The 25,723-nt window shown below is 39.8% G+C and overlaps 1 protein-coding gene across 2 annotated transcripts; it reads right to left on the reverse strand.

Annotated features, from left to right (window-relative positions):
- Nucleotides 1-6,058: 6,058 nt before the first annotated feature.
- Nucleotides 6,059-21,161, reverse strand: NXT2 (nuclear transport factor 2 like export factor 2). Of its 2 annotated transcripts, none has more exons than XM_085319759.1 (4): nucleotides 21,085-21,161; nucleotides 11,687-11,773; nucleotides 10,364-10,508; nucleotides 6,059-9,430 (listed from the first exon to the last, which is right to left on the reverse strand). In XM_085319759.1, the coding sequence occupies exons 2-4, from the start codon at nucleotides 11,702-11,704 to the stop codon at nucleotides 9,252-9,254; spliced, it is 342 nt and encodes a 113-aa protein (XP_085175885.1). In that variant the 5' UTR covers nucleotides 11,705-11,773; nucleotides 21,085-21,161; the 3' UTR covers nucleotides 6,059-9,251. The 2 variants fall into 2 exon arrangements, with proteins under 2 accessions (XP_085175885.1, XP_085175884.1); XM_085319758.1 differs by lacking the exon at nucleotides 21,085-21,161 and adding an exon at nucleotides 13,679-13,802.
- Nucleotides 21,162-25,723: the final 4,562 nt, after the last annotated feature.

The following is a 25,723-nucleotide window of genomic DNA, read 5'->3' on the forward strand; positions in this document are numbered from 1 at the left end:
TAAAACTTGGTACTGCTGGAAGAAAACTCTCTCAAGCTTCTACCTTTTAGCTCTCTTGATATTCCAAAAGGTTATTTATGAACAAATCAAGGCCCCTTCTAATGCAACTGAGATTTTTTTTTCTATTTTATTTTCTATTGTATTTTTGAGACTTACTACACTTTTCATAAGCCTCCCTTAGATTATGAAAATGCAAATGCCTGTAACATATCTGAGCCAAAAAAAGCTTCCTTGGAAGAAAATGATTTTGTAAGAGGGCTCATTAGAAAACAAACCAGCCAACCAACCACACACCTGCACAATAAAAAATATCTTACTGCCTAGGTAATAGTCTCACATCCTACAGTTTGGAATTCTACTGATGTTAAAAAGTAAAATAAAATCACAGTTACCTAACAACCACAGTTATCACAGTGTTTCTAAGTTGCATTTTGCTCAAGGATAACCAAAAAGTAACAAATTGATATTTAAAGCTCTTTTAAAAAAGAATAGAGAAAATAGAATGGGGACGTTTCTGCCCCAGCGTATCAGGGTCTCTTCTGGAAAAACCTAAAAGCTAGGAGAGAGGCTTTGAGAAAAACAGGCCACCGTTCCTCCAGACTCTCACCCAGCAGACGGGAGCGCTCTCTGCTGCTGCGTGCGCGCAGGCCCAGCAAAGGTCGAGCCAACATCACACTCGCAAACGGGTCCCTGTTCCAGCCTACCGAGAAAACACGTCCTTTTCACTGAACGCAACGAGGGGAAACGAGCACAGAGCTCAAAGAGCAGCCGGAGCCTAGGGCGAAAGGGATATAGAAACCACAGGCAAAAAAAATAGCAGTAAATGCTGAAGACACTGTGATTCCATAACACCCAACTGCTGTACTCACCTAGAAAAGCCATGACAACTGAATTTCAGAGGGTACCAGAGGGCAGGTTAGGAGTAGGGAAAATCAGAGGCCTTCAAAGCATTCACAAGATTTCARAATACCCACACCTACAGGCAGGGGAGGAGGAAAAGGGGAATTGAGAAAACTTGCCAGTCCGCTGCAGCCCTAGGCCCCCGCCAGCACCACGCATCAGGAGCAGCCTGCCAGCACCGGGTCCTTCCCCCTCCTCTCTGTTCGAGGAAGCRACTCTGCAGCTGATTACCAGCTAATGTAATTGCTTCAATTACTCTGCTTCTGGGTGCGTGACCAGCACAGCTGCCGCTGCTCAGGCTTCTTTGCCCAGCACTTTTCCTGGCACCTCTTGCCTTGCTTTACTCTCTCCGTTACAGGCTGCCCGGTGAGCTGCCCAGGGCCTGAGCACCGATCCGCTCCGGTTGGGCCAGCRCAGCGCTGCCGCTGCCCCCGCCAGCGGCTGGCACGCAGAGCGGCTCTGCAGACTGCGCCACGGAGAGCCCCGCAAACACGGCCGAGCAGCCAAAGGTCGCAGCGCGACGCCCRGCTCTTTTCCAGCTTTATTTCCTGGAAGCGAACTTTCCCAAGTTTATGGAAGATCCTGCCTGCGCACCCCCGGGAGCCTGCCAAGGCACCTCGGCTCGGGCGCCGCTGCGGCGGAGCTGGGCCCGCGGGGCTCAGTGCCCGGGCGCACACCCGTCAGGACCGCTCAGCTGCTTTCCACGGGGCTGCTTTTTTCCTGCTGCATCTTTCAGACAGAATTATTTTATCCCTTCTAGTGCAAACGTGAGCATCTGACTGAAACGTGGCACTGTTAGGAGGAGAATTAGCTGTTTCAAGCACAAGCKCTTTCCTCCCTGTTCAGGGGGAGGAGAGGGAGAGCAATACAGCCTGCATTTCCGCAGCATCAGACAGCAGTACAGGGGTAACAGGAAGGAGCAGCGGAGCCCCCMGGCTGCAAGGCTGAGTGGTTAGCAGCAGCCTTGAGCAGAGGGCTCCGTCCCTGCATTTCTTGCATGAACTATTCGAGCACAACCCTTCCACCCACCTCTACGCAGAGCGTGGCAGGGGCCTGACGCTGCCGAAAGCCAGTGCCAAAGAGGGGAGGACAGGACGGCACGGCACAGCAGGCCTGGCCCCACTGCACACGGGTGCAGACGAGCTGGCTACAGTTTGGGGCCGGTCTCTGTCCTTGCTCCACCACCTGAACTGCAACTGCTCCCAGGAGCACACGCCAGCGCAGCCACGCTGCTGCCAAGGCCATGTCTATTTATCATCCCACTGTTTGCTTACGTAGGTTGTTCTTGTGCCTCGGCTTGTACCGTGCTCAAGGCTTATCCTGGGGCAAGGGCTGTCCTTTAACTCTTTGGCTTGATTTGTACTGCTTTCCTACAACACACATCCATGCTACTGAACACCTGGAGAACTCCCTCATCAGTCACCTTCAGATCTCAAGTTTAAGGTCTTCCTCTTTACAATCAACTTGAATTCTATCTTGTCTGACCACAGCGCTATTACTGCAGGCAGCATTTCCAATAATTAAAAGCAACACTATTACGGCTGTATTAGCCACCCTTCTATCTCTTTAAAGCATGGATAGTTATACCCAAGTATAATAGATTAGRCGGGTCAAGTCTCAAATTTGTTAGGGAGTATTTTGGCTTAAGTGGAAGCATTACAAAAATGAAGTGGAAGCTGTTCCCGTGAGGAAAGTCTCAGTAATTCATCTAAGTACTACAGCTTGGCTGATGCACAGTAAGTTTTAAAGCCACCAATAACTTCTTTTCATGAATGCAGAAACGTAATGCCAAGAATATCTTAGTACAATTTAAATCTTATGCATGCAAACAAGATACAGGATATACACTTTCTAAAAAGCCTAGTCAGGCAAAGAGGTTATTTTGGATGTTCTTGACATGCTTGCCATAATAGTCTTATCATTTTTTTTCTCCAGATAAAGTTTAATGATTAACTTTAAGGACCACATACATTCACTAGGAACGCTGCACTACACAGTCCAATTCCTTTAACATTATGATTTTATCTATACTGAACAGAAAGAAACAGAAGTTTGATGTTAACTTCACAGATTTTGATGTTACAGACTTAAATTTCCTCTACAATGCTCACACAGTTTTTCTCTAATAGCAAAACAGGCTCAAGTTTTTACATTTGGTCACTACTGCACTTCCTATCGCTAGTAAAACTCTGCAGAGATTCACTACAAACTAGATAGCTAAGAAAATGAGTTAAAAAAAAATCCTTGAGGGGACTGGCACTTCTCAAGCCAGCTTTGTCATTGTAGAAAATTACTGCAAAATCCACATGCCAKATTACTTAGTATCATTAGACACCAAACAGTATCTTGCGAAGGGCTAGACATTTCAATTATTAAAAAAAAGTGTGGAGGGGATGGGGGGAATCAAGCTTCAGAAACAGTTTCAATGCATGTATATACAACAGTACTAATGCTAGCATTAAATCAATGGAAGGCATGTTAAATCTTTGGCTTACCATAAATATTAGTAGTTAGAATTGTGTGAAAAAAGGATGAAAAACCAACCAGTTGCCAGTATTCTTAAAATCTCTTATCAAGCAGCTATACAACAGTGAGCCTCCATCTGCAAGGATTCAGGCAATATGACTCTGGTACAATGCAATAAATTGCTAGCTTCAACCTAGACTTTGTGAAAAGCTCTAAGTAAATAGATCTATTTCTATATTTTAAGACACAGAAGCTGACTGTCCAGCAAACTTTTGTACTAGGATAACTAAAACATTGTATCAACCACGCTACATTTTCCGTGAGGACTTCCTCCAATACAATCAGAATTATGCTAATCACATTTTCCCCCTATAAGGAAGAGGGAATCACTATGCACATCTGTAGCCTTTTATTTAATTCTCATCCCAGTGATTAATGTCTCTTTCTGTTTGAACATTGTCCATCATCAGGATACCACAGGCTCTATTAGCCTACAAAACTCAAGAACTGTGGTGCTAACTGGTACTGTGCAACTCAGCGAGGTTGAATAAAAATAGGGGAAGGACTGTTCCAGTTTTCTGAGTACAACAGAGATTTGCACACTTTAAAGCTTTGGATGCTGAAGTGTGTACCTACTGTTTTATTTGATATCAACTGGTTACTAACCACTTTGCAGTGCTCCATCCTACAGGCAGCTTTGAAAGCTGGTTGTGGCTGACCCTCGGTCAAAGTGTCCAAGAAACACTGACTAACCACCTACCTTCACAGTCCTTCTGCTTCTCCTTCCCCCCAAACATGCAAAGTGTGTGCAAGATACTGTATTTCAGTCTTGCCTTAAAAAAGGCTGCCCTTGTGTAAAAGTTCAGCTTTCACTGCACAATTCACAAGTAAGAAAAGCACAAAACCACCTTACAAGTAATGTTAGCCTCTATATTAACAAAACGTCTAATTCCAGTTTTCTGTTGTTCTATCTGTACCTTTCAGTATCTGAAAGAATCCTGAGGTTTTGGTCAATTGCAGTAATCTGTGATTTACATCAACCCATTTATCTTCAAAGCCTTATCATTACAGTTCAATCAGACCTTTAAATAATAGCATTATGCATTAACTTCAGTTTACACTGGATAAATACCATATATACAGATATGCTTAAATATAGTATACTTCTACAAATACATAAATAAACAGTAGGAGTTTGGCTGTAGCTATCTGTTTGTTCAGTTTAGACATTTCCAATAGTCACTGTTTCCAGGAGATATTTTTTCCAGAAGTCTGTTAGAGGAATGTAGGCTTCAAATATGAACAGAAAGTTTCTGGTTTCGAGAAGATGTGGAGTGCAAAGGTAAGTAATAATATTCCCAGATTAAGGGCTGAAAGACATACAAAAATCTGCCCGCACATATCAGACCACAAACCTCACAATCATCTACTGTATGTCATAAAGATAGACAGTGTTGATTTATTTTTACCTGTATTTACAGCTCATTATACTTTTGAGGTGTGGTAAGATTGCAATACTGAAATGCAACACTGTTTTTGCACCAATACTGTTATAAGGCACCTGTGTTACTAACGCAGGGCAAGATCGCAGTTTAGTCTACCCAGTTCATTCAATCATTGGACACAATAGATTAATTTGTATTATTAAGCTCAACTTTCAAAAAGACTAACTCAGTATTAATGACCTAGCTTCTTTTCCATAAGGATCAGGACAGAAAAGCTTGTTTAGAAACACTTACTGTTTCTTTTTTCAACACACCAGGAATATTGCAAGAGCAATTTCAGGATTCACTCTCACCATACATGCAAAGATAACTTGTGTTTTGCTCCCTAACTGTGATTTCTTTTCCCTAGCACTACTGATCCTTTACACTGCATCAGCAGTCAGAGCCTTGCTCAGGCTAATTCCAAAAAAACTGATTTCTTGCTAAGCCTCACTCAATTTTACAGCTTCAAATACAGTAAGAACTTTACAATATACTCATCATTAAATGTTTCTAGAAGTGAAAATCCACACAGATGTTTACTTTCCGTTCAGCATCTTTTCATTGCCAGTAGCTAAAAAACATCTCCATTTGTGTAAGTAATCATTACTCATTTGACATTTTGTGCAGCAAAATAAAGTAAATAAAGCATCAAAGTTACCATGTTAACCACCCCTCATTTGAGTTTTTCATTTCTTTTTAGAAGAGAAACAGCAGAGGCACAACAATCTGTTCTCAGTGAAAATATTTACAATTCAAGGATTTGGCACAAGTTGCGTTTGAGTTCATCCACATATTTGTTGGGACAGCAGTCTAAACTTCAGTAAATTTTAGATGACTGAAATGTAACATTTGAGACTTTTACTCTAGCCAGTTCAACACTATTTACAAGTTCACTGTGCTCTTAGTGAGGCATCTGCTGTGGGATTACTCACTATTCCAAATATGTTCTTCTCACTGAAGCAATGAGAACACACAATTCACAGCTAGAACACAAGTAGTAAAGATGGGAAAGCCACAGGTCATTTGCTGTACTTTTAATACTGTAGAAATAAACTACGAAAACTTCTAAAAAAATAAATAAAGTAGAAGATCTTTTATATATGTGTGTGTATATATATATATATATATATATTTATATATATATATATATATGAAACTTACAAGAGGTCTTCAACAGTTTTAAAAACTTACAAAATACATTCAAGTGTGGAAAGTCACTTTACTGATAAAACAGCATTTCTTTATAACTTGTTTTCCCATCAAATAAGATACCAATGCATAAGCATATCAAAAGCGCCATTCAGTCACATCATCAGAACATATCACTTTTCTTCACTCCAAGAACCAGCACAAGTATTTTAAGTCAATTTAACTGTAGTATTCCAGACGAGCAAAGCAACATAAAAGAAGTGATTAATACAGACAATACTGGGAATAAATGCACAAAACAGAAGATCTACCAAGCCTTCAGTAGCCACAAGCTGGTACTCAAAAGTGCTTAGCTCTTCAGCTGGCTTTGTTTCACTGCTCTGCTGTATGCTAGTAATTGGGTATCAAAGAGTAGAAAACAGCAGTTTTAACTCCTGGTCACAGTTTAGAGAATAAACATGTTCAACTTATAAGTGGCCAATGTAAATTTAAGATATTACAGCACAGTCAGCAGCAGGGAACATTAAACCAGCCTCAATAATTTTGCAGTGAATCAACCGAATAAAAAGTATTTGCAGGTTCTCTTCTGCAGACTTCACCATGGAAGGGTTAACAAGCAGCACAGAGCACCTAACTTCTCCAGCTAGCCTGGAAGAGAACTTTTGTCTGCACCATTTTACACTCAGCTGTAAAATCATTGATTAAATTTAGTAGATGTAATACCAATGTGTATGGAGCATACTAACCAATATGCTCCATAAAAACACTTTGGGAAACAGTTATAAAGAGCAACACCTAATTATGGGAGCACTAGAGCACTGGAACAAGATGAGAAAAATGGGCAGCATATGACTAATATTTCTGCCTGGACAGAAGTAATTAGTCTCTAATCAATCATAACCTCCCCCCCTCCAAACAAAAAAAAAATCCTGGTGTACTTTTTGAATAGCATGAAAATAAGTGATAGGAATAACATTTGACTGCAACATTGCCACAGATATTCTAAACCTTCTACTCAGGCTAGAAAAAGCTTAATAACCACTATACAAATAGAAATTTAGAGCAAACCAGCCAATAAACATTTATTCCCATAACAAGCTTATCAGGAACAGGTAAGCATGTGTGTTCTGGTGACTGTCTTCAAAATTCAACAGCAAAATATTATAGTTGCACCCTTTACTACATTTTAAGAGTCAAAATCTACTTCATGTGTGCACCATGACCTGATGCCTGCAAAGCAGGTCTGTAATACTACTTCTGTAAGCAACAACAAATTTAAAAGAAGCATACCACATCAGTGACACAGTTCAACAGTGCTGTATCAGTAACTGGCAAATTGAAAGTTAAGCTTTCTTTTAAAACTTGTACAAGAAATACAATTATATGAGCATCCCATACTATGTTAAGACAAACTGCAATTAAATATGCCAACCTTTTTTTCATCACATACAGAAGTAACAATGTATTTACAGTATTCACAATTTTCAAAGAATTTTGGACTTCTTACATTGTTTTGCAACAATTCATATTCTTCAAGTTGAAAAATAGTTACACAGTAGCTTTAGGCACTATGTAGAACATAAAACAGCTTCTGTAATAAGTCAGGTTACTAATTCTAACTCATGTAAAGACGAGAGTGCCTTAAAAGGAAATAAAACCACCCATTTCACCTATATATCTTGTTATCCCACTATTTGTGGGATAACATCACATAATCTACAGATGTTTTATGCAAGTTAGATAATGTTTATTTTCACAGTTTTCCAATTTAAGAAATAAAAACTACGGAGCTGCAGTCCTAACTCCTTTGTGTATTCAGGTTGCTGCTGTCATTACAACAATATTAAGATCAGAGCCACAAGTTCCTCTCATATGTGTTTTCAGTTACAAGCAAGTGTAATCTATATAACTCAGCTTTAATTTTTTGCCCAGCTTAAAATAAACATACCACTTGGAAATGAAACATGCTAATATTCGGATTTACTCCAAGTTCCCAGGTTAAGATGAGCAATCTTCTAACCTGTAGTGCTGAAAACTACTTTAAAGTAGTTTAAATGGTTTTAACTTTAAAGCAAGATTAAAAAAAATTAAAGGTAATATTCAAAATAAAAACATGAAAATTACAGTTGAATTCTGCATGAGAGAAAATTATTATTTCTGTTCAGAGTGTTTCTCCATCCAAGTTCACAATAATAAAAGCACCTGCTCCAATTAACAGTACTGAAGAGAAAACTGAAGGCCTCACAGCAATACACACTTTCAGTGCCACTTTTTTATTGCAGCGTTTCCTGAAAAGACAATACGGATCAAAAATTTGCAGTGCTGCTTTTTTAATAGAATGTTTCCTGAAAAGAAGAGCGATTTAGAACTTCATTGAAGATGTGAAAATATAGTCCATCCTCTATAGCAACCCAATTAACAGTTAAAGCAGACAGAAATGTTGTTAACTGATTTCTTATGCTGCAAGACTTCAAAAGAAAGATAATCATTTTGAAGTCCTTTACATGCATTTAGCAGAGCTGCTGGCATAAGAGCTCTGAATAATTCAATATTCCCTACATATAAATCAATGTATATTAACCACAGCCAAATTCTAAGAAGGTTAAGTCAAAAGGAAACCTGAAGCATATTTAATCCTTCCATTTTTTTCATACCAAGGAAGGTAACATTAGCTTTTCAACAGATAACTTAGGAGAGATAACACACTCAGGAGCTAAATTTGCTACTTTCACAAACAGCAGTAACTTTGTAAATCCTTCCTAGCCTCTTACAACCAACTGAAAAGTAACTGACAGTTCTACACACACACTACAAACATCATCTTCAAAAAAGGGATGATGCTACTGTAAAAACAGATCTTTTCAAGTTGAAGCAATTACATGTTTGGTCAGAACTGTACATTTAGAGGAGTCTGAGTTCAAATAGTAGAGTTTCAGCATTTAATATTACATACAAAAAGTCTGTAAGTGGCAGCATTGCTGCATGTAAGGCATTTTAGGAATGATACCAACATAGCTTATTGCCTTCAGCATTTCAATAGGTTCAACTAACATCAGCAACCTCTTACATTTTAAGATTGTTAACTACTAAAACCATGGCCATCGAGATCAACGCAGAGATGTCTGCAGAGCTTCCGTAACGACGATACAACAGGAAGAGCGAACCTTTCCCAGGCTTGTAGAACGACTGTCCATACAGCTAACTCCAATATGCCAAAGGAAAGAGGTCACTTTCCATAGCCAGTTCTCACTAACTGGCCCAGTCCTGAAAGCGGAAACAGTCACTTGCAATCTTCCACACTGTGTTGGTAGGTGTGGCTTGTGCTGTCAGCAAGAAGTTCTGATTGAAGTAGCGCTGTTTGTTGCCATCAAATTTTACTGTCCCGCATGTCACCACGAGGACTGTCGTCTGGCTTTGAGTAGCTTGCTCTTCACAAGGAGAAAAAGTATATAAAAAAACCCCAACAACCCAAGCAAAGACTAATAGCTAAAGAAGTAGGAAATGTACATGAAAGTTCCCTTTAATCTACTTATTTTAGTTATATACTAACACACAGTTAATACACACATGAAAAATACAGTTTTACTGCATCATTTCTACACAGACAATCGTTTATTCATTTGTAAACACTGCTTTTTAGTATTTAGTGCTTTTGTATTTTCAACACATGCTGCTCATTCTAGAGTATTATGAAAAGCCCCTGGAGGTTTTTTTTGGAATAAGTTCTTATCATTCAATATATTTAGCAAGTTGTATATTTTTTTTTCTATTAGATAGTGCACTCTTTCCACAGCAGAGCAAAGCAAACAAGCTTGACCACAGTTTTTTTTTCCTTTTTTCCTTTATATTCCCCAAAGGTTTAATAGAAGTCATTTATTAACTTCTCAATTATGTAAACATTTATCTGGAAAGAATTTAGCAAGTATTTTAGCTATTTTAGATATTAAGAGAAATCAGCATACAGAAAGTTAATGATTTGTTCCACATTACACTGCAGGTCAGTATCAGAAGCTGTACTAGAGGTCTCTTGACTCTCAGGCCTTGTGAAGGACAATGAAAAAGTGTGGCTTGTCAAGTTACAATACATGAAAATGTCACATCTGAGTCTTAAAACAGTATCTGAGACCACATCTGGTCTTAATAAGAAATTTGCTTGAGGAATTTTCCTAGACAGGTGAAAAAGCATGCTGCATCTTTTGATTTATGTTTTATTTATGCACAGCTTTACATTTCAACCTAATTTTGTATTTTATATAAGTATCCCTGAAGAGAAATATTGAGCGCTATTATAGTTGCTGTTCACTTTCTCCAGTCACAAAGGAAATTAAAAAAAACAAACTAAATTTATATAATAACCTTACCATGAACAGGTTGGCAGTCCAGTACATTAACCTGGAATTCACTCGATGGCAACATTTCAAAAAATTCATTCAATGCTTCTTGCCCAGACACTGCATTACCGTTCCAGACTAACGTTGCTTTGTCCAAATAGAGTCTAGTCAAAACCTGTGGGATTATGAACATACATATTTGAGGGAAACATATGCAAACATATAATGCACAACACCAGCATTCAAAGAACAGTTTTGTGTTACTAATTTCTTCTGTACCTTAAATAGCAGCCTCCTCAAATATCATAATTAGTGCCCCTGACTAAAGAGTCAAACTAGTAACTGAAACATGTTTTATTACTTAGCATAGTGATTAACATGCCTCCGAATTATACACTGATGAGATTCCCTTCACAAATCCAGTGACAGAGCTGTACTACTTGCTAACAGAAGGATACTGCTGCCTTTCCGTATGTTCATCCCTAGATTTTTGCGTGTGTGTGTGTGTGTGTGTGTGTGTGTATATGCCTGTGTGTGTGTAACACATTGCTGAGCCAAGAAAGTCTGATTTCAGGTAAAAAATAAAAGGTGAACAAGACCAGAAACAGTGGAAACTTACAAGAGGACAGATCTGCAGCAGCAAACTAGAATCTTCCCAATATTTCCTAAGGTGTGAACAATTGAGAAACTGCATAACTCTCTCTCAAGCTGTTGTTACACCTCTGCCTAACCTGCTTATGCACAGTGTGACTAAGGAGTAACATCCAACTGCTGACTTTCATATAATCTTGAATTTATTAAATTACAGCTATAATATATTAAAAATTCCACAGAACAGTCGATTTGCATAGCTGTCATCTGGTGCGCTAGTATTTGCTATGTGATACCAGATCAGTGTGGTCCATTAAGACTTTCTAAGTGAGACAGAACTCTTTCCACTTTATCCTCCGGCACTTCTAAAGACTTACAGACTCTTTACTGTAATAGAAGGGAGAACTACTAGTAAAAAAAGGTTTGGCCAAAAAAAGGCTAAAAAATAAGCTTGGAGACAAATAAAGCAAGTTTTATCTGCTCACACTGACCAAATTCTGTACCTTCAGAAGGCAACTGGACATAAACTAAAATATTACTGTGAATAGATCTGAGGCATTTTCTAAAAGGGTCCTTTCTACAACAATGCTGCACAAAGAATTCTCTACAGAGCATGTCTAAGACTTAAACAGGGATCTCAACTTTGCTAGTACAGTAGGTAAGAACCAACTTCCAGATGCTTCCAAGCCAACAGTAACTAGAAAAGCAAGGAAAAATGCAGGAGAAGGTGCAATTTTGAATATTGTCAGAATATCTACATACCCTTCTTCTTTTGTCCATTGTCTCATAATAAATGTTGACAAACTCTTCAGCAGCTCTACAAGCTTGATCCACATAGGTTTTGAAATCCTGGAGAGGAAAAAAAAACATACAAACCACTACATATGTTAAGTAGTTTTATGCAACTAGTCATCTAAGCAGTTTTTCCAGCTAGCGAATGACCTTTTTGTAGCTCGCCAGAGTCACCATCTTTTCCATCTTCACTAAAAGATAGTATCAAACAATGTTGAAAAAGATTTCAAATTCCTCTGCCCCTGCTGGAGACACCAGCTTTCAGCAACCAGCCAGTTTTAGGATTAATTTTTGAATGCTGATTTTTTTTTACTGTGTTTGTATTAGAATTATTCTGTTGACGCAATAGTTATGCTGTTCTGAAATAAAGCTTTAAGGAAACAAGTTTTATTCAAGCTATTTCTGAACAGTATCAAGAAGCCTATCACACTGTCACCATAGTCTTTTTTTTTAATACCTTAACATAAAGAGACACTCAACATACACCTGTATCAGTTGTTCCAGTGCTATACCTAAAAGTGAAAAACAAATACTTTTCCTTACATTTCATTATTTTCCTTATAACTTTCCACTTTGTTATTTGTTCAGTTTTGCCCTTGATCTCTTACAAATCCTGAACTGTGACATCTTGGAAAGCAGTGATTCTGAATTTCCTCTCACAGACATATAACTTTGCATTTGGTTCTATTACAACACTTTAAAACATAATCAGTTATCATTATTCTACTTCAGCATTATATTCTCAATATTTACAATTCAATCAGTATTCACAATTTAACTATTTACATTTTCTTGGCAGTTTTTAAATGAATACAGTGGTTAGACTACCACTAACTCCTACAGTATTTCTACAAAAAACACTCCTATTCAAAGAAACTTCCATACTGCAAAACAACCAGCCTGTCAAATAATCACCACCTACTCCATAAAGACATATATTTTCCTGTTAATTGCATACAATTATTTTGATCTCTCTCCGTAAGGACACGAACGTGCTCTTCATCTTTGTATCTCCTGTAACAACTTCTGACCCCACTGGCCAATTCCAAGCAAGTATGATGAAGCAGCCTTAAAGACACTGTATTCCAGCAAGTTCCAAGAGTAACTCTTCAGCACCAGGAGACAGAGGATTAATCTGGCCTAACAGAATGGCCATTGTAACTCAGCTTGTTACTTATTTAGACTACATCTCTGTTACCTGGCCACCAGCATGCATACCCCTGCATGCATGTGCGTGCACACACACACACGCACACAATTTCTAACCAGCAAACACATTGCCTGTTACCTGGCTGAACAGACAGATCATGTCTGAGGGACAACATAAGAGAAACCCTAAAAAGAGACCAAAATGAGCTACTAGGTAACCAGCTTTGTTAGTTTTGCCACTCAGGACAACTTCCCTTTAACCATAGCACTGAATTTATTTGAAAACTCAGAGTACAATTCAGGTTGGACAAAAGGTTGGAGATCATCTGGTCCAAAGCCCTGCTCAAAGCTCGATCTACCTTAAAGCTAGATGGGATTACTTTTGCAGTTCGAGCTGGTTGCTGAGGGCTGTATCTCTGGTCAAGTTTGGAACATCTCTAAGGATAGAGATGTCACAAGCTCTTCGGTCACCTATCTGAATGTTTTAACCACCTCTCTGGGTAATTTCCCCCCTCCCCCCCAGCAGTCAATAGGAATTCAACGCTTTTCTCCGGTAAAATCGAAGGCTCCGCTGCCAGCCCCGTGCAGCGTGCTCGCTACGCCAGCCCCCAAGGAAAGCACCCGCCGGGGGTTCGCTCACGGCCCCGCTCCGCGCACGGAGGCGCCGGCGAGGGGACGCGCCGGAGGCTGCGAGTCCACCCGGGCTGGATGAGCCTCGCGGGCAGCAGGCCGAGGGGCCGCGAGGCTGCGCTAAGCGGGAGCCTCGCGGCCGCTCTCCGCGCCTCGGCTGCCTCGGCGGCGCGGGGCACTCACCACGGAGGCGGCCATGCGGAGGGGAGGKGAGGCGAGGAGGCGGCGGCAGCGACCCCTCCGCGGCGGCGAGGCGGGCGGCGAGGCGGGCGGGCGGGCGAGAGCGCCGGATGTGCGCCGCGCTCAACGGCCCGGCTCTTCCGGCCGCGCGCCGGTGCCGCGCGAAATGGCCGCCGGCAGGGCGCAGTGGCTCGGCGCGGCGCGGCGGCCCCGCTGGCGGCCATTTCGCGCGGCGCTGGCGGCGTCCGCGTGCGCCTGCTTCGCCCCGGAAGCCGCTTCCTGCAGCGCTGGCGCCTCAGCGACACCACGGCCTGCAGACCGCGCCGGTGGAAAGGGAGACAAAAGCCGGGGCGCCAGCTGTGCTCTTCGGACGAGCGCCGGCACTGCCGCTGTTCCGCTCGCCAGCACCCCGACCCTCTTGCCTTCTTGTTTTTTTCTTTACTTGTTGTTACATCGCGTTCTCTGTATTTTGCTTTTCAACCCCTTTACACCGCGGAGGAGCGACCGTTGGCCCGGAAGCGCCGGGTGCTGCGGCGCCCGTGCGCTGCGCCACGGCGGACGCGCGCCCCGCAGCGCCTCCGTGCCCGCCGCTTGGCTCCGTACGGAGCCCCGCGCGGCCGCGGGACGCTGATGGCCCTGCCCGGCCCTGCCCTGCCCCGTCCGCAAACGTGGCGACGTTCCCAGCTGCTTCCCCAGCGCGGAAGCTGGAGAGCTGGGGGAGAGGCACGTCAGACACGTTGGCTGCTGCGCTTGTTTTAAAGAGTTCAAGAGCAGAGCAGTTTAGGGTTGTTCGTCTTAAAACCTGGAGGTGATAAATGGAGGTACGAATTAGGACCAGGGAATTTAGACCARTATAATTTGCTCTTCTTCTTTTGTCACTTGTGATCTTAAAATTCACAGCTTCTTAAATGCAAGAGACAATGTATTTCACTCTCACAGATTTCACACTTACTAGCTGTTGTTTTCCTTTTAGAGTGGTTGCACATTAACCTTTTTTTCAGGGACAGTGCCTGGGGAAGCAGCCGCTGCCCTCCTTGCTGTAGTGGCACACCTGTTCATGGAACTGGCAAACTGATTCCCATTTACTTTACTGCATAATTTTTCGGAAGATCAATTCACCAGTCTGGTTCAGTGCACAACTCCAAGACAGAGAGGGTGACAGAAAGACAGGAATAGGCAAGGTTGAAAGAGGAGTATGGAGTCTACTTCAGTCAACCTAAAGCTCAGCATTGGTCCAAATTTTATCTCAGTAAATGCCATTTCAAACATTTGCTAGCAAGTCAAGGAACACTTTGTATAGTTTATTTAGGAAGTTTGTTTTCATAAACCCAAGTTTGCACTACATAAATACTAGCTTGTTAAAATTCTAGTCCAAAACCATCTGTTCTTCAAGAGCTTAGCACTAAATTGTTGTCCCTTTGGGGGATATAGATAGATACCTRTGCAAGCCAGAAAGACCTATTTTCTATACATGGGCTCATTAAACATRTTTTCCTTTTGACCATTTCTAAGGAAGTGACTCCACTTTAATCACTTCTAGCTCATGGTTTGGGAATTTACTGGCTGCTTGACAGACTGCAAGAAAAAGGCTGGCTTCTTTCTACCCCAAAACCTGTATGTAAGTAGGCCAGACAGTCATAACACAAACATTGCACATTGTGCACTTTGGCAATACGGTGATTCAAGCTTAACATACAGCACAGTGATCGCCTRCTAAACTCAGTGTACTATCCTACCGATGACAGCAAAACTGTTTGCTTAGGCCTGGTTTGAGTTCTGGCAGCTTCTGACCTACCTATGCAGCTGTAATGCCTTCAGGCTGTTACCTGCTCTCTGCCCTGAAGTATTTAAACTTGATTGTTCTGAGAAGTGTCTATCTCAAAGATTCTGATGGGTTATATAACAATGTGTGTGTGTATTGCTGTATCATGACAAACTCCAGAAATAATTTAATGCATTCCATCTGGCAAAACACAATGGACCATAAATGCCTACATTAAAAGGAAGCAAAGGCACTGTTACGTGTTATACTTTTGCACAGAAATACAGAGTGTGCATATTTCCCATAGGTGTTTCTGAGCAAGGGACACTGAAAAATACTTGTCTTTATAWTTTTTTACAAAGGCTGCACAACTTTCTTGGTCTGCACACTTAACAAGCACACCTAGCAATCAAAGCATTAACAGTTCATTCACAGTAGGATGCAAGTTTCTGCATATATTTTCTGAAAATTCCTGTTTCACAGACTGGACTAACAGTGAAACAGATGCATCAAACTGAACATATCTTTATATTGGTGTCAGTATATCTGTACCTTGGATCAATGTAGCTTTTCAAACTTAGTTTGATTGTTTAATGAGACTCATCCTTTGAGCTATTATTATCAGAAACTGTTGTATGGTAGTTGTYACCTATGTTCATAATTTAGGTGACCGAATTACCTAAAGACTGACAAACATATCAGCTACTCTGCTGAGCTAAGTACTATGGGGCTCACAGACAGATAATCCTTACCTCAAATAGCTTATAGTCATGGTTAATGCAGCAAGCAGCAGAAAAAAGGAAGTAGGCAGAAAGACGATAGAACGCTGATAAAAGCTTGTTTTTGCAAATACTAGCTATATACACAGAAGAACCCATACCTATGTAGCAACCTCATTACATACATTGTACTGTGCCCTCTGTCATAAAAACCCCCTTCTGTATTAGCATTTCTAGCTCAGCCTCAGTATTAGAATGAAGTGCCTAACAGACATTCAGTGTCAACYTCATTTTGACAGCATAGTCAGCAACACATGACTAGTTTCTATTAGCAGTTAAAATAGCTTACGAGAGCTGGAACAGAACAGCAGCCTCAGGAAACATCATTTTAAATCAATTCAAGGTTACAAGCAAAGCCATTTTTTACTTGCTTGAGTTTACTGTCTTGGAGTGACCGGGCATTGGGGGAAAAAAAAGAGAAACCAGACCTGTAGTTTTATACTATTTGTAAAATGCACAGGGGTGAGCAGGCAATTAGTTATGTGCAGATCTCATTTTACTTTTCTTTGTGTAGGACAGTCTGGTGGAGATGGTATTATTCACATCAGTTTATGTGAAAACAATATATAGAGAAATACAAGAGAATGGCATTTCTTCCCTTTGCATCTAAAACTTCGCTATTGTGAAGGCCTGAAAATATTCAAGTACAGAATAGCCTGAATCACAACAGAACTTACATGGCTATATTGTGGCACTTAATTATATTATTCAGTATTTTTTTCATACTTTTTGTAACCTTAGTATTAGCATTGTGAAGTAACATTGATCTTGTCCTGGGAGAGAGTTTGGAAATTGGATGGCCTCTTTGCAGTTCCAGCCATATAAAGTAATTCACTAGTGTTTTTATTAAAAAGAAGAAGTGAGTTTGGGTATTTCAACATCTTCCAAAGAGTTGTGAAAAAGTTCAAGAAGTCTTACTGTACAAGTGGTTAATGCCATTTAAATCATCTACATGTTAATTTGTGAATGCAAACAAGGACAAAGATGCCTTATAAACCCTGGCAAATAACTGGAGTGGAGAATTGCACACGTTACCATAATAATTGCACTTGCTATCACAGACCACATGGTCATCTATGTCCTGTATCATACTGTGTCTGGAAGACTGTGAATGTAAAACTAGAATGTCAGTGTATGAGCACTTAGCCCTTAAGTTTCTATCTCTTTTAGAACTCTTAAGTGCTTTTGTCATGTGCAATTATTTTCCATGGCTGCTCTTATTCCTGGGAGTGACTTTCCACAGAAGTCTCCAGGCTGCAGTGCCAGCAAGGAGCCAGCAGAGGGGAGAATGAACAAAGATCCAGCACTCCCATTAAAGGGACAGAGCCAGGCAATTGCAAAAAGTAATTTGCTCTGTTTCCTGGAACAGGTTGTCTGTAAGGCCGGCTAATTAAACTTCTATAACACTGTGAATAATAGGAAAAGACATGAATTCAAAGGAATCTGCAGTCCATTTGGTACTGGAATAGTCTGTTTATGACTCAGACCACATTCCAGAAGACCATCTTGTGGCCAAAAAGTGTCTGTTGTTTTAATAAGAACTATAAAATCAAGTTTAATAAAATCACCATTTGGAGAAATACATAATGTATTAGTGAGGCAACCACATTCCTCCAGGACCCAAATCCCTCAACACACATACTGATGCATAAAATAAAAATGGCTAAGAAGGGCTGCGATTTCATTATACGGATGTGCTCAACAGAATAGGTTAGAGATATTTCTTTATTCTGTTGGTACAGTTCTTGTCTATTCAAACTCCTACACACTAAGGTATCAGAAACRTAAACCTCTCAGGTTTCTCCTTTTCCTGTGTATGAGAATGTATTTCACCGTGTTACCTCAGAGGACCATTACAGAAGCACTAAGGAACATGATGAAGCATCATTCTCAGCAGTAGCTTGCAGCAGAGGGAAGCCTCCTTAGCAGGGCTCTTCCCCCGATATGATCTCTTTCCTGCCACTGCCACATCACTGCTTGCAGCACTGTGCTGTGGTCTGTTTGCACTTCCATGTATGCTACACACCTGGTGCACCTGCTCCAGCCTGTGTGATGATGGAGCAATAGTGAAGCTGTGTCACTACAATGCATAAACACAAGACCTAACTACAGGGGAGATTACACAAGGATGAACTACTTGAGTCCCGTATCTAAGGCACAAAACTCAAGAGGTGTGAAAATAATTAACAAAGATGATGTGGAGCTGACTGTGAAGAAATCACATACTGGAGGTGATAAACACTCTAGGAATGGAAAGCTGCATCTGTGATAGGGCTGCTGGGGAGAGGATTAAGTTTGGGTCAGGCTGTATGAGGCTATGCCCTTTAGTATGCTGAATAACATCCAGCAATGTTARCTGTATACTAATTCATCATTGCTGTGAAGAAGTTGTATTACCAAGAAACAACATATCCTGCTGAATTAACAATTACACAGTGAAGATKCCTTAATACGAAGGTTAAAAAATCCTTCCATTTAAAATCTTACCCTCCTTAGGCTAAGGAAAGTTAAATGAAAGAGTTAAATCTGACTTCTGCTTTGTTTTCCAATATATACATAGTTCTGTGCTTCTTTGTTAGATAGCCTCAAGCCTCTCATTCTGTCACTATATCACCATATTATTTATTTGCCTCAAATTAATTGAAGTACCTCATAATACCGCTCTCATATAAAGAAGAGGTATCATCAGTTTCCAAATAAAAATCAAAACACTGAAATGATACATGATTTGTTCAAGGTCACAATGGAAGACAATTGTGGAGACTGAAACTGTGGTTCTAACCTTTTACCKTCCATGCATAAATGTTCTGAGCAGTAGATGCTGTCTATCTTGACTTCAGTAAGGCTTTTGACATTGTTTCCCATAACATCCTCACAGGTAAGCTCAGGAAGTGCAGGCTAGATGAGTGGACTRTGAGATAGACTGAGAACTGGCTGAAAGGCAGAGCTCAGAGGCTAGTGCGCAGTGATGCAAAATCTAGTTGGAGGCCTGTAGCTAGCAGTGTACCCCAGGGGACAATACTTGGTGCAGTATTTTTCAACTTACTCATCAATGACCAGCATGAAGGAGTGCACCCTCAGCAAGTTTGCAAATGTTACACTACAGGGAGGAGTGGCTGATACACCAGAGGGCTGTGCTGCCATTCAGAGGGACCTCAACAGGCTGGAGAGATAGGCAGAGGGGAACCTCCTGAAATTCAATAAAGGGAAGTGCAAAGTCTTGCACCTAGAGAGGAATAACCTCATGCACCAACACCAGCTAGAAAGCAGCTCTGYGGAGAAGGACCTGAGAGTCCTGGCAGACAACAAGTTGATCATGAGACAGCAATGTGCCCTTGTTGCCAAGAAGGCTACTGATATCCTGGGCTGCATTAACAAGATCTTTGCCAGCAGATCCCCTTCTACTCAGCCCTGGCGAGGCTGCATCTGAGTACTRTGTCCAGTTCTGGGCTCCCCARTACAAGAGTTACATGGAGCTACTGCAGCAAGTCCAGTGGAGGGCTACTAAGATGATGAAGGGAATGGAGCATCTCTGGTATGAGGAAAGGCTGAGAGAGCTGGGCTTGTTTAGCCTAGAGAAGAGAAGACAGAGCAGAGATCTTATCAACATGAGTAAATACCTGAAGGGAGGGTGTCAAGAGAGTGAAGCCAGACTCTTCTTCATGATAGGACAAGAGGCAACAGGAAACTGAAACACRGGAAGTTCCATTTGAATATGAGGAAAAACTTTTTTACTGTGAGTGGCAGAGCACTGGAACAGCTTGCCCAGAGAGGTTGTGGAGTSRCCTTCCTTGGAGATATTCAAAAGCCATCTAAACATGAACCTGGGAAACATGTTCTACATGACCCTGTCTGAGCAGGGGGGTTKGACWAGATGATCTCCAGAGGTCTCTTCCAACTTCAACTATCCTGTGATTCTGTGATCCTTACTCTATTCTGAGAAATATCAGTATAAAATCAAAAAGAATCACTGCTCTCTAATATCTCTATTCTCCATTTCATGTTTATTTTGATCACACTGATACTGATGCAGATAAAAAGGTAGTATCACACTTATGAATTGAATTTGTAGGAAATCGCAGAATTATAGAATCGGTAAGGTTGGAAGGGACCTCTGGAGATCATCTAGTCCAACCTCCCTGCTCAGACAGGGAGCATGTTACCTAGAGCATGTTAGACAGGGTTGCATCCAGGCAGRTTTTGAAAATCTCCAGAGAAGGAGACTCCACAATCTCTCTGAGCAACCTGTTCCAGTGCTCTGTCACTCTCACAGTGAAGAAATTCCTGCTYATATTCAGGCGGAACTTCCTGTAGTTCAGTTTGTGCCCGCTGCCTCTAGTCCTTTCGCAGGGACTACTGAAAAGAGTTTAGCCCCATTCCCTTGACACCCTCCCTTCAGATACTTATGCACATTGGCAAGATCCCCCCWCAGTCTTCTCTTCTCCATGCTAAAATCACAGAGACTAAGTACAATCTGCACAAAACAATAGAAATATGATAAATGTCTGTAAAAGCATCACCTCTTCATTTACTCACTGTGAAAGCTGGAAGAGAAACAGGCCTAATTGTTGGCAGACTCTACAAAGTTCTCCATATCGTTCAAATACATTAAAATAGGGATCTAAGGAAAAAAAAACTTAACTCATTTATCTATGGGTGCTTCAACAAAAGAAATATTCTGTAAAAAATGAAATCATAAATATTAGAAACTGAAGAACATAAGCCTTCCTTCTACCAGGACAGGATTTTTCTCTACTGATTACACTTTTTCTCACTTACAAATACTTTATAAAGTGAGATCATGATAGTTTCTTTCATGTCAATTGATTAGAAGAACACTTCTCCAGCAGGATTCAGTGCAAACTTACCCCTAGAAGTGAAGGAGGTAGATCATTTGAAGGTTCTCTATGCCTGTCCTCTTGCTTCCACAGCACTGGTCACTATTCAGTGAAGCAATGTGACAAAGAGAAGCTGCATTAAAAAAAGGATGTGAAATTAATTCTAAGCTAATTCTGAAGATGACACACAATTTTAGATATCATTTTAGCATAATGACTGCAGCTTATTYGGATAAGTAAATCAGGAAATACAAGAACAAGGCAGTTTTTGGAAGCAGTATGCAAGACCTGGTTCAAAATGTTACTGTGAGAGCCACTCAGTTGTTCACAGCAATGGCCACAATATACTCAGGTCCAAATGCCTTCTTGGAATAACAAAGACCATAAGTAAATAAATAAATAAATAAATAAATAAATAAATAAATAAAAATCCATCACTATGGTGTGTATTTTTTTTTTAAGTAATTAGAGCAGCAAGAAATGTAAAATGCTTGCAGGTGGTGTGGAAACTGCTTAAAGACATACTAGAAATATGAGATATACAGAACAGATGCATACCACTTATCAGAAATGTTTTAAAAAAGATAAACAAGGTCCAAGCATGCTTAAGTAACACAGCAAGGTAGAGAATCAGAAGGAAACATCTTTCAAAAATGGAAGCTGGGTCCAAATGAAGAAAATAGAAAAGAAATACAAACTTCAGCAGGTAAAATTTAAAAATGAAGTATGGTAAATCAAGAGTGGTTCTGAGAAACATTTTACTGAAGGCAGACACTCTATGAATAAAAATCCTCTTTCACACACATTAAAAGCAAGAAGTCTTGCCAGAAAATCTGTAAGGCCAAGATGCGATCAGTGTAYGACAAAGCAGTGTGTGACAAAGCAAGAAAAGGCTGTAGTAGAAAAGCTAAACAAATTCTTTACATCTTTGATCACCATGAAGGAGCTTATAAAGTATCTTATATTAGAACACTTCTTTAGAGGGAATGAAATGGAGGATCTGCCATAAAGTGAAATGTCAGTACAAAAGGCTTTAGAACAAATCCATAAAACGAACAGTAACAAACTGCCAAGGTATATGCCAAGTTACGTGCTCCTAAAGGACATACTAATACATGGTACGTAATCTGTCATTTATACACATTCTGTACTCAAAAATTGGAAGGTGGCAAATGTGAGGCCAGTTTTCTAAAATGCCTCCAAGGTGGATCCAGCAAATTATAAACCAATAAAACTGATGTCTGTCCTAGGCAAATTTGTAGAAACTATAATAAAGAAAAGGATTGGTAGATACTTAGACAAACATGGCATAGTAGGGTAGACTCAAAATGGTTCTTCAGTGAGAAGTTGCACCTCACAAATCTATTAGTTCTTCAAAAGAGTCAATAATTACTTGGAGGTAAAGAGCCTTGCTAGTGAACAATGCTTCCTCTAAAAAATACTTTCGTGTAACAATTTCAGATTCTGCCAATACGTAATTCTAGAATTATCATACTTTTTGTTATCATATTTTCAGTATTTCATAATTTCAATAGAATCATAATTTCAGTAGTTTTTATATGGAGTATTTTAGTGTAATGCACACCTTCCAGTACCAATCCAAATTAAGTGATGGGAATAATGAGACTCCTTGCTTAACTTCCCTGACTTCTTTACCCAACTCAACTGTTTGGATTCTTCCTAATATTTTTGCTGGCTRTTTTGTTGCTTGAGCAAAATTTGACTTCCAGAACATTCATTTGAATCTCATTCCCTGAAGATGTATTTCCTTTACTTAGAAAATAGCATTTGCAGTGGAAACAAAATAGTCCATCTGCAACATACCAACATTTTTTTGCAAGACTTCTTCAGCTGCTTTTCAGTAAGCAAATCTTTGGTTTGAGGGTCTAGGACTTAAAAGAGTATCCTTAAGAACAGACATTTTGTGTTGAACAAATTATAATGGAACTCTATATGGTACAAATATATCCCTAAATATGCATTTTGATTTAGTTCAAGTAACAACCAGTTATAAGTCATACTTTCTCTTCAAATGCCCATCTATTCCTAACAGTTTCTCAGCCTTTATCTCCAGTATCCAAAGCCAATTTACCCATGCTCATCACCCTTTTATATCCTGGAAAGAACTTAAAAGATACAGATGCTAGAATGACTCAGCAGTAATGCCACTGAACTCCCAGAGTCCAAGCAGTTTACACTGAGATGACTCATCAAAATACCTTTCTATCTGAAGATAGTTCCTAGAATACGCAGTTCCACTACACCCACCTACCATATGGGAGGGGAATTAATTTTAAATCAGTTTAGATCTCACAGATCAAACTATCCCAGTACAAGCAAAAAGTGTAATAGCTGTCAAAATAGCTGGGATCATCTATTACAACTGTGAGGTGAATTTAKATATATGTGGTATTTTTGAGTCCGTATAATGCTAACCTTTAAAATTATTAGTTGCTGGAAAGCTTCCCAAATAGCTGATACTAACAGCAATGAATAAAAGCTGTAATCACAATTAAATGGCAAAAAGAATGATGTGTGTATAGCACAAACATATACACGGAGATAAGAAGTAATTCTCAGATGTGACTGCTTCATAATTTTAGTCAAGTTTAGTCAAAATATCCTAACTAAATGGTATTTAGAAGAGGGAACAAACTTGCCTTTCAAAAATGTATTAAGCTTTATATTCAGCTATCTAGGCCAGCCCAGATTTTCTTTTGTTTCTCAGGTGATGCTCTGTTAATTAAAATTGATAGCAAAGCTCAAGATGATTTCAGAATCCCTGCCAAAAAGGCACAGATTTTTATTTTAAATTATATTGATAYTGGGAGAACACTTTAATGATCACAGAATGAAAGTATAATTCAATCTCCAACAAACTGAAAAGAATCCATATTTTTCCCACAGAATCTCTCTATGAAAATCTCTACACTTCCATTAATACCTATGAAAAAATCAAGCCAAATTGCATATTGTTAGGCTACTTTTCAAACTTGCACTCTGCAACTAAGTCTGAGTTTTCTGTAAAGACTCAAATAACAGACTAAGATCAGGTCCATCTGTCCTGATTACTCGTGTTGAAATGTGTAGTCCTTAGTTTTGCAAATTATCTTGATGGACTCAGATTAAYATGTTTGTAATTTCCATGGTTTTATAATTAAAAAATTTTTTTTAAGATTACATAATCAGCACTGACAAATTTGAAATGGCATATTCTCTATTAAAAAAATCCAACTACAATGTTTTCTGATTAATTTATTGATTGAGATTACATGTAACATATACTCAAATCATATTATATGTTCAAATTTTGAAGGTTCAAAATCTCCCTCTCTGGGATGTATGCAACACTATAGCTTCTCTAATGAAAAAAGTAAATAGTCCAAAAAAATGACCCAAGGCCTATGCCTGTGATCAAAATTAAACTAGTAGGTTCACTCTCTCTATCAGCCTTCACTAACTGCATGGCACATACAGCATTTGTGTTAACAGTGTCCAATTACAGTTCAAAGATTTAGCAAGTGTAGTAATGTTTACCAGGAGGATTCCCTCAAGGTCAATGATTCACACAGCACTTCAGCCTTCAAGCTGGTAAAGCAGTATGTTTAAAGATTCTCATGCAGTGTAAAGGTAATATATTCTATCTCTGAGACCTTGAATCTTTTGAAATGCTGAATGGTTCTTGTGAAACACTGTGCTCTGAACTTTTGTAAAAGCTACCAAAACACATAAATAATGTTAGTCAGATGTCTAGAAGTTCAAGGAACTATATCCTAGCACAAAGCAAACAATTGATATTAGCCAAATCCAGACAGGTTCTGATTAACGTGACGCCTCTGAAGCCAGATCCTGACTCAGTGTCTGAGGTTTTTGCCTGAGCAAGGGCTGAGTGGGAACTCAAGGATATGTCTGTTCATTTCAACAGGAACTGGGAGCAGATTGCAGGTGTTCAGTGCTTTCATACTCTGACCTATATACTGGATATGAAAATACTGCTAGAAGTGGAGTTCGGATTTATTAAACCACAGTGGGCTCAAAGGAGGGCTGGTTTGGCCAGTTCATTCTCAACAAAAAAAAAAGGCATGTTATTCTGGATAGACCCAGGCAGAACCTGTGTTTATTAGAATCCCATGGGGACTCTGGACTATGCACTCACCGCTCCACCTCAAATTCCTGTCATACCAGAGCTGGAGGAATGTAAGAGTCATTACAAGCCTCTTGTTTTTTAAAGAAAAGCAGGACTTGCAATATATTGAACTGATAATAGTACCATTAAGTCTCACAGACTGACAAGGATATGGTGAGATTAACTACAAACAAGTATTCAAATTTAATCCATGTGAAAACATTCCCACAAGGGGCAAAATTTTCAAAACRGGTCAATTCAAAGCATCACCCCAACTGGTAGGTAAAGAAATCTTAAAATGCTATCCATTAATTACATAATGAAATAGTCTGTGATCTCTTATTAAAATCTGTTCTCACATAATTAAACACCAGGTAAAAATAATTGTATAACAATAGACTCCAGGATGGTTAAATATAGTAACTTGATAGCTGGATTGTGTATATCTGTATACAAACATATTTATATATGTGTATATACYGGACTGTGGATATACTGGGGGGAAGAGGCTTATAGCCTTCCCTTTTAAGCTGATTATGTAGT

Source organism: Rhea americana, unplaced genomic scaffold (genome assembly GCF_003343005.1).
Source record: "Rhea americana isolate MKP2758 unplaced genomic scaffold, rheAme1 scaffold_6, whole genome shotgun sequence".
NCBI lineage: Eukaryota > Metazoa > Chordata > Aves > Rheiformes > Rheidae > Rhea > Rhea americana.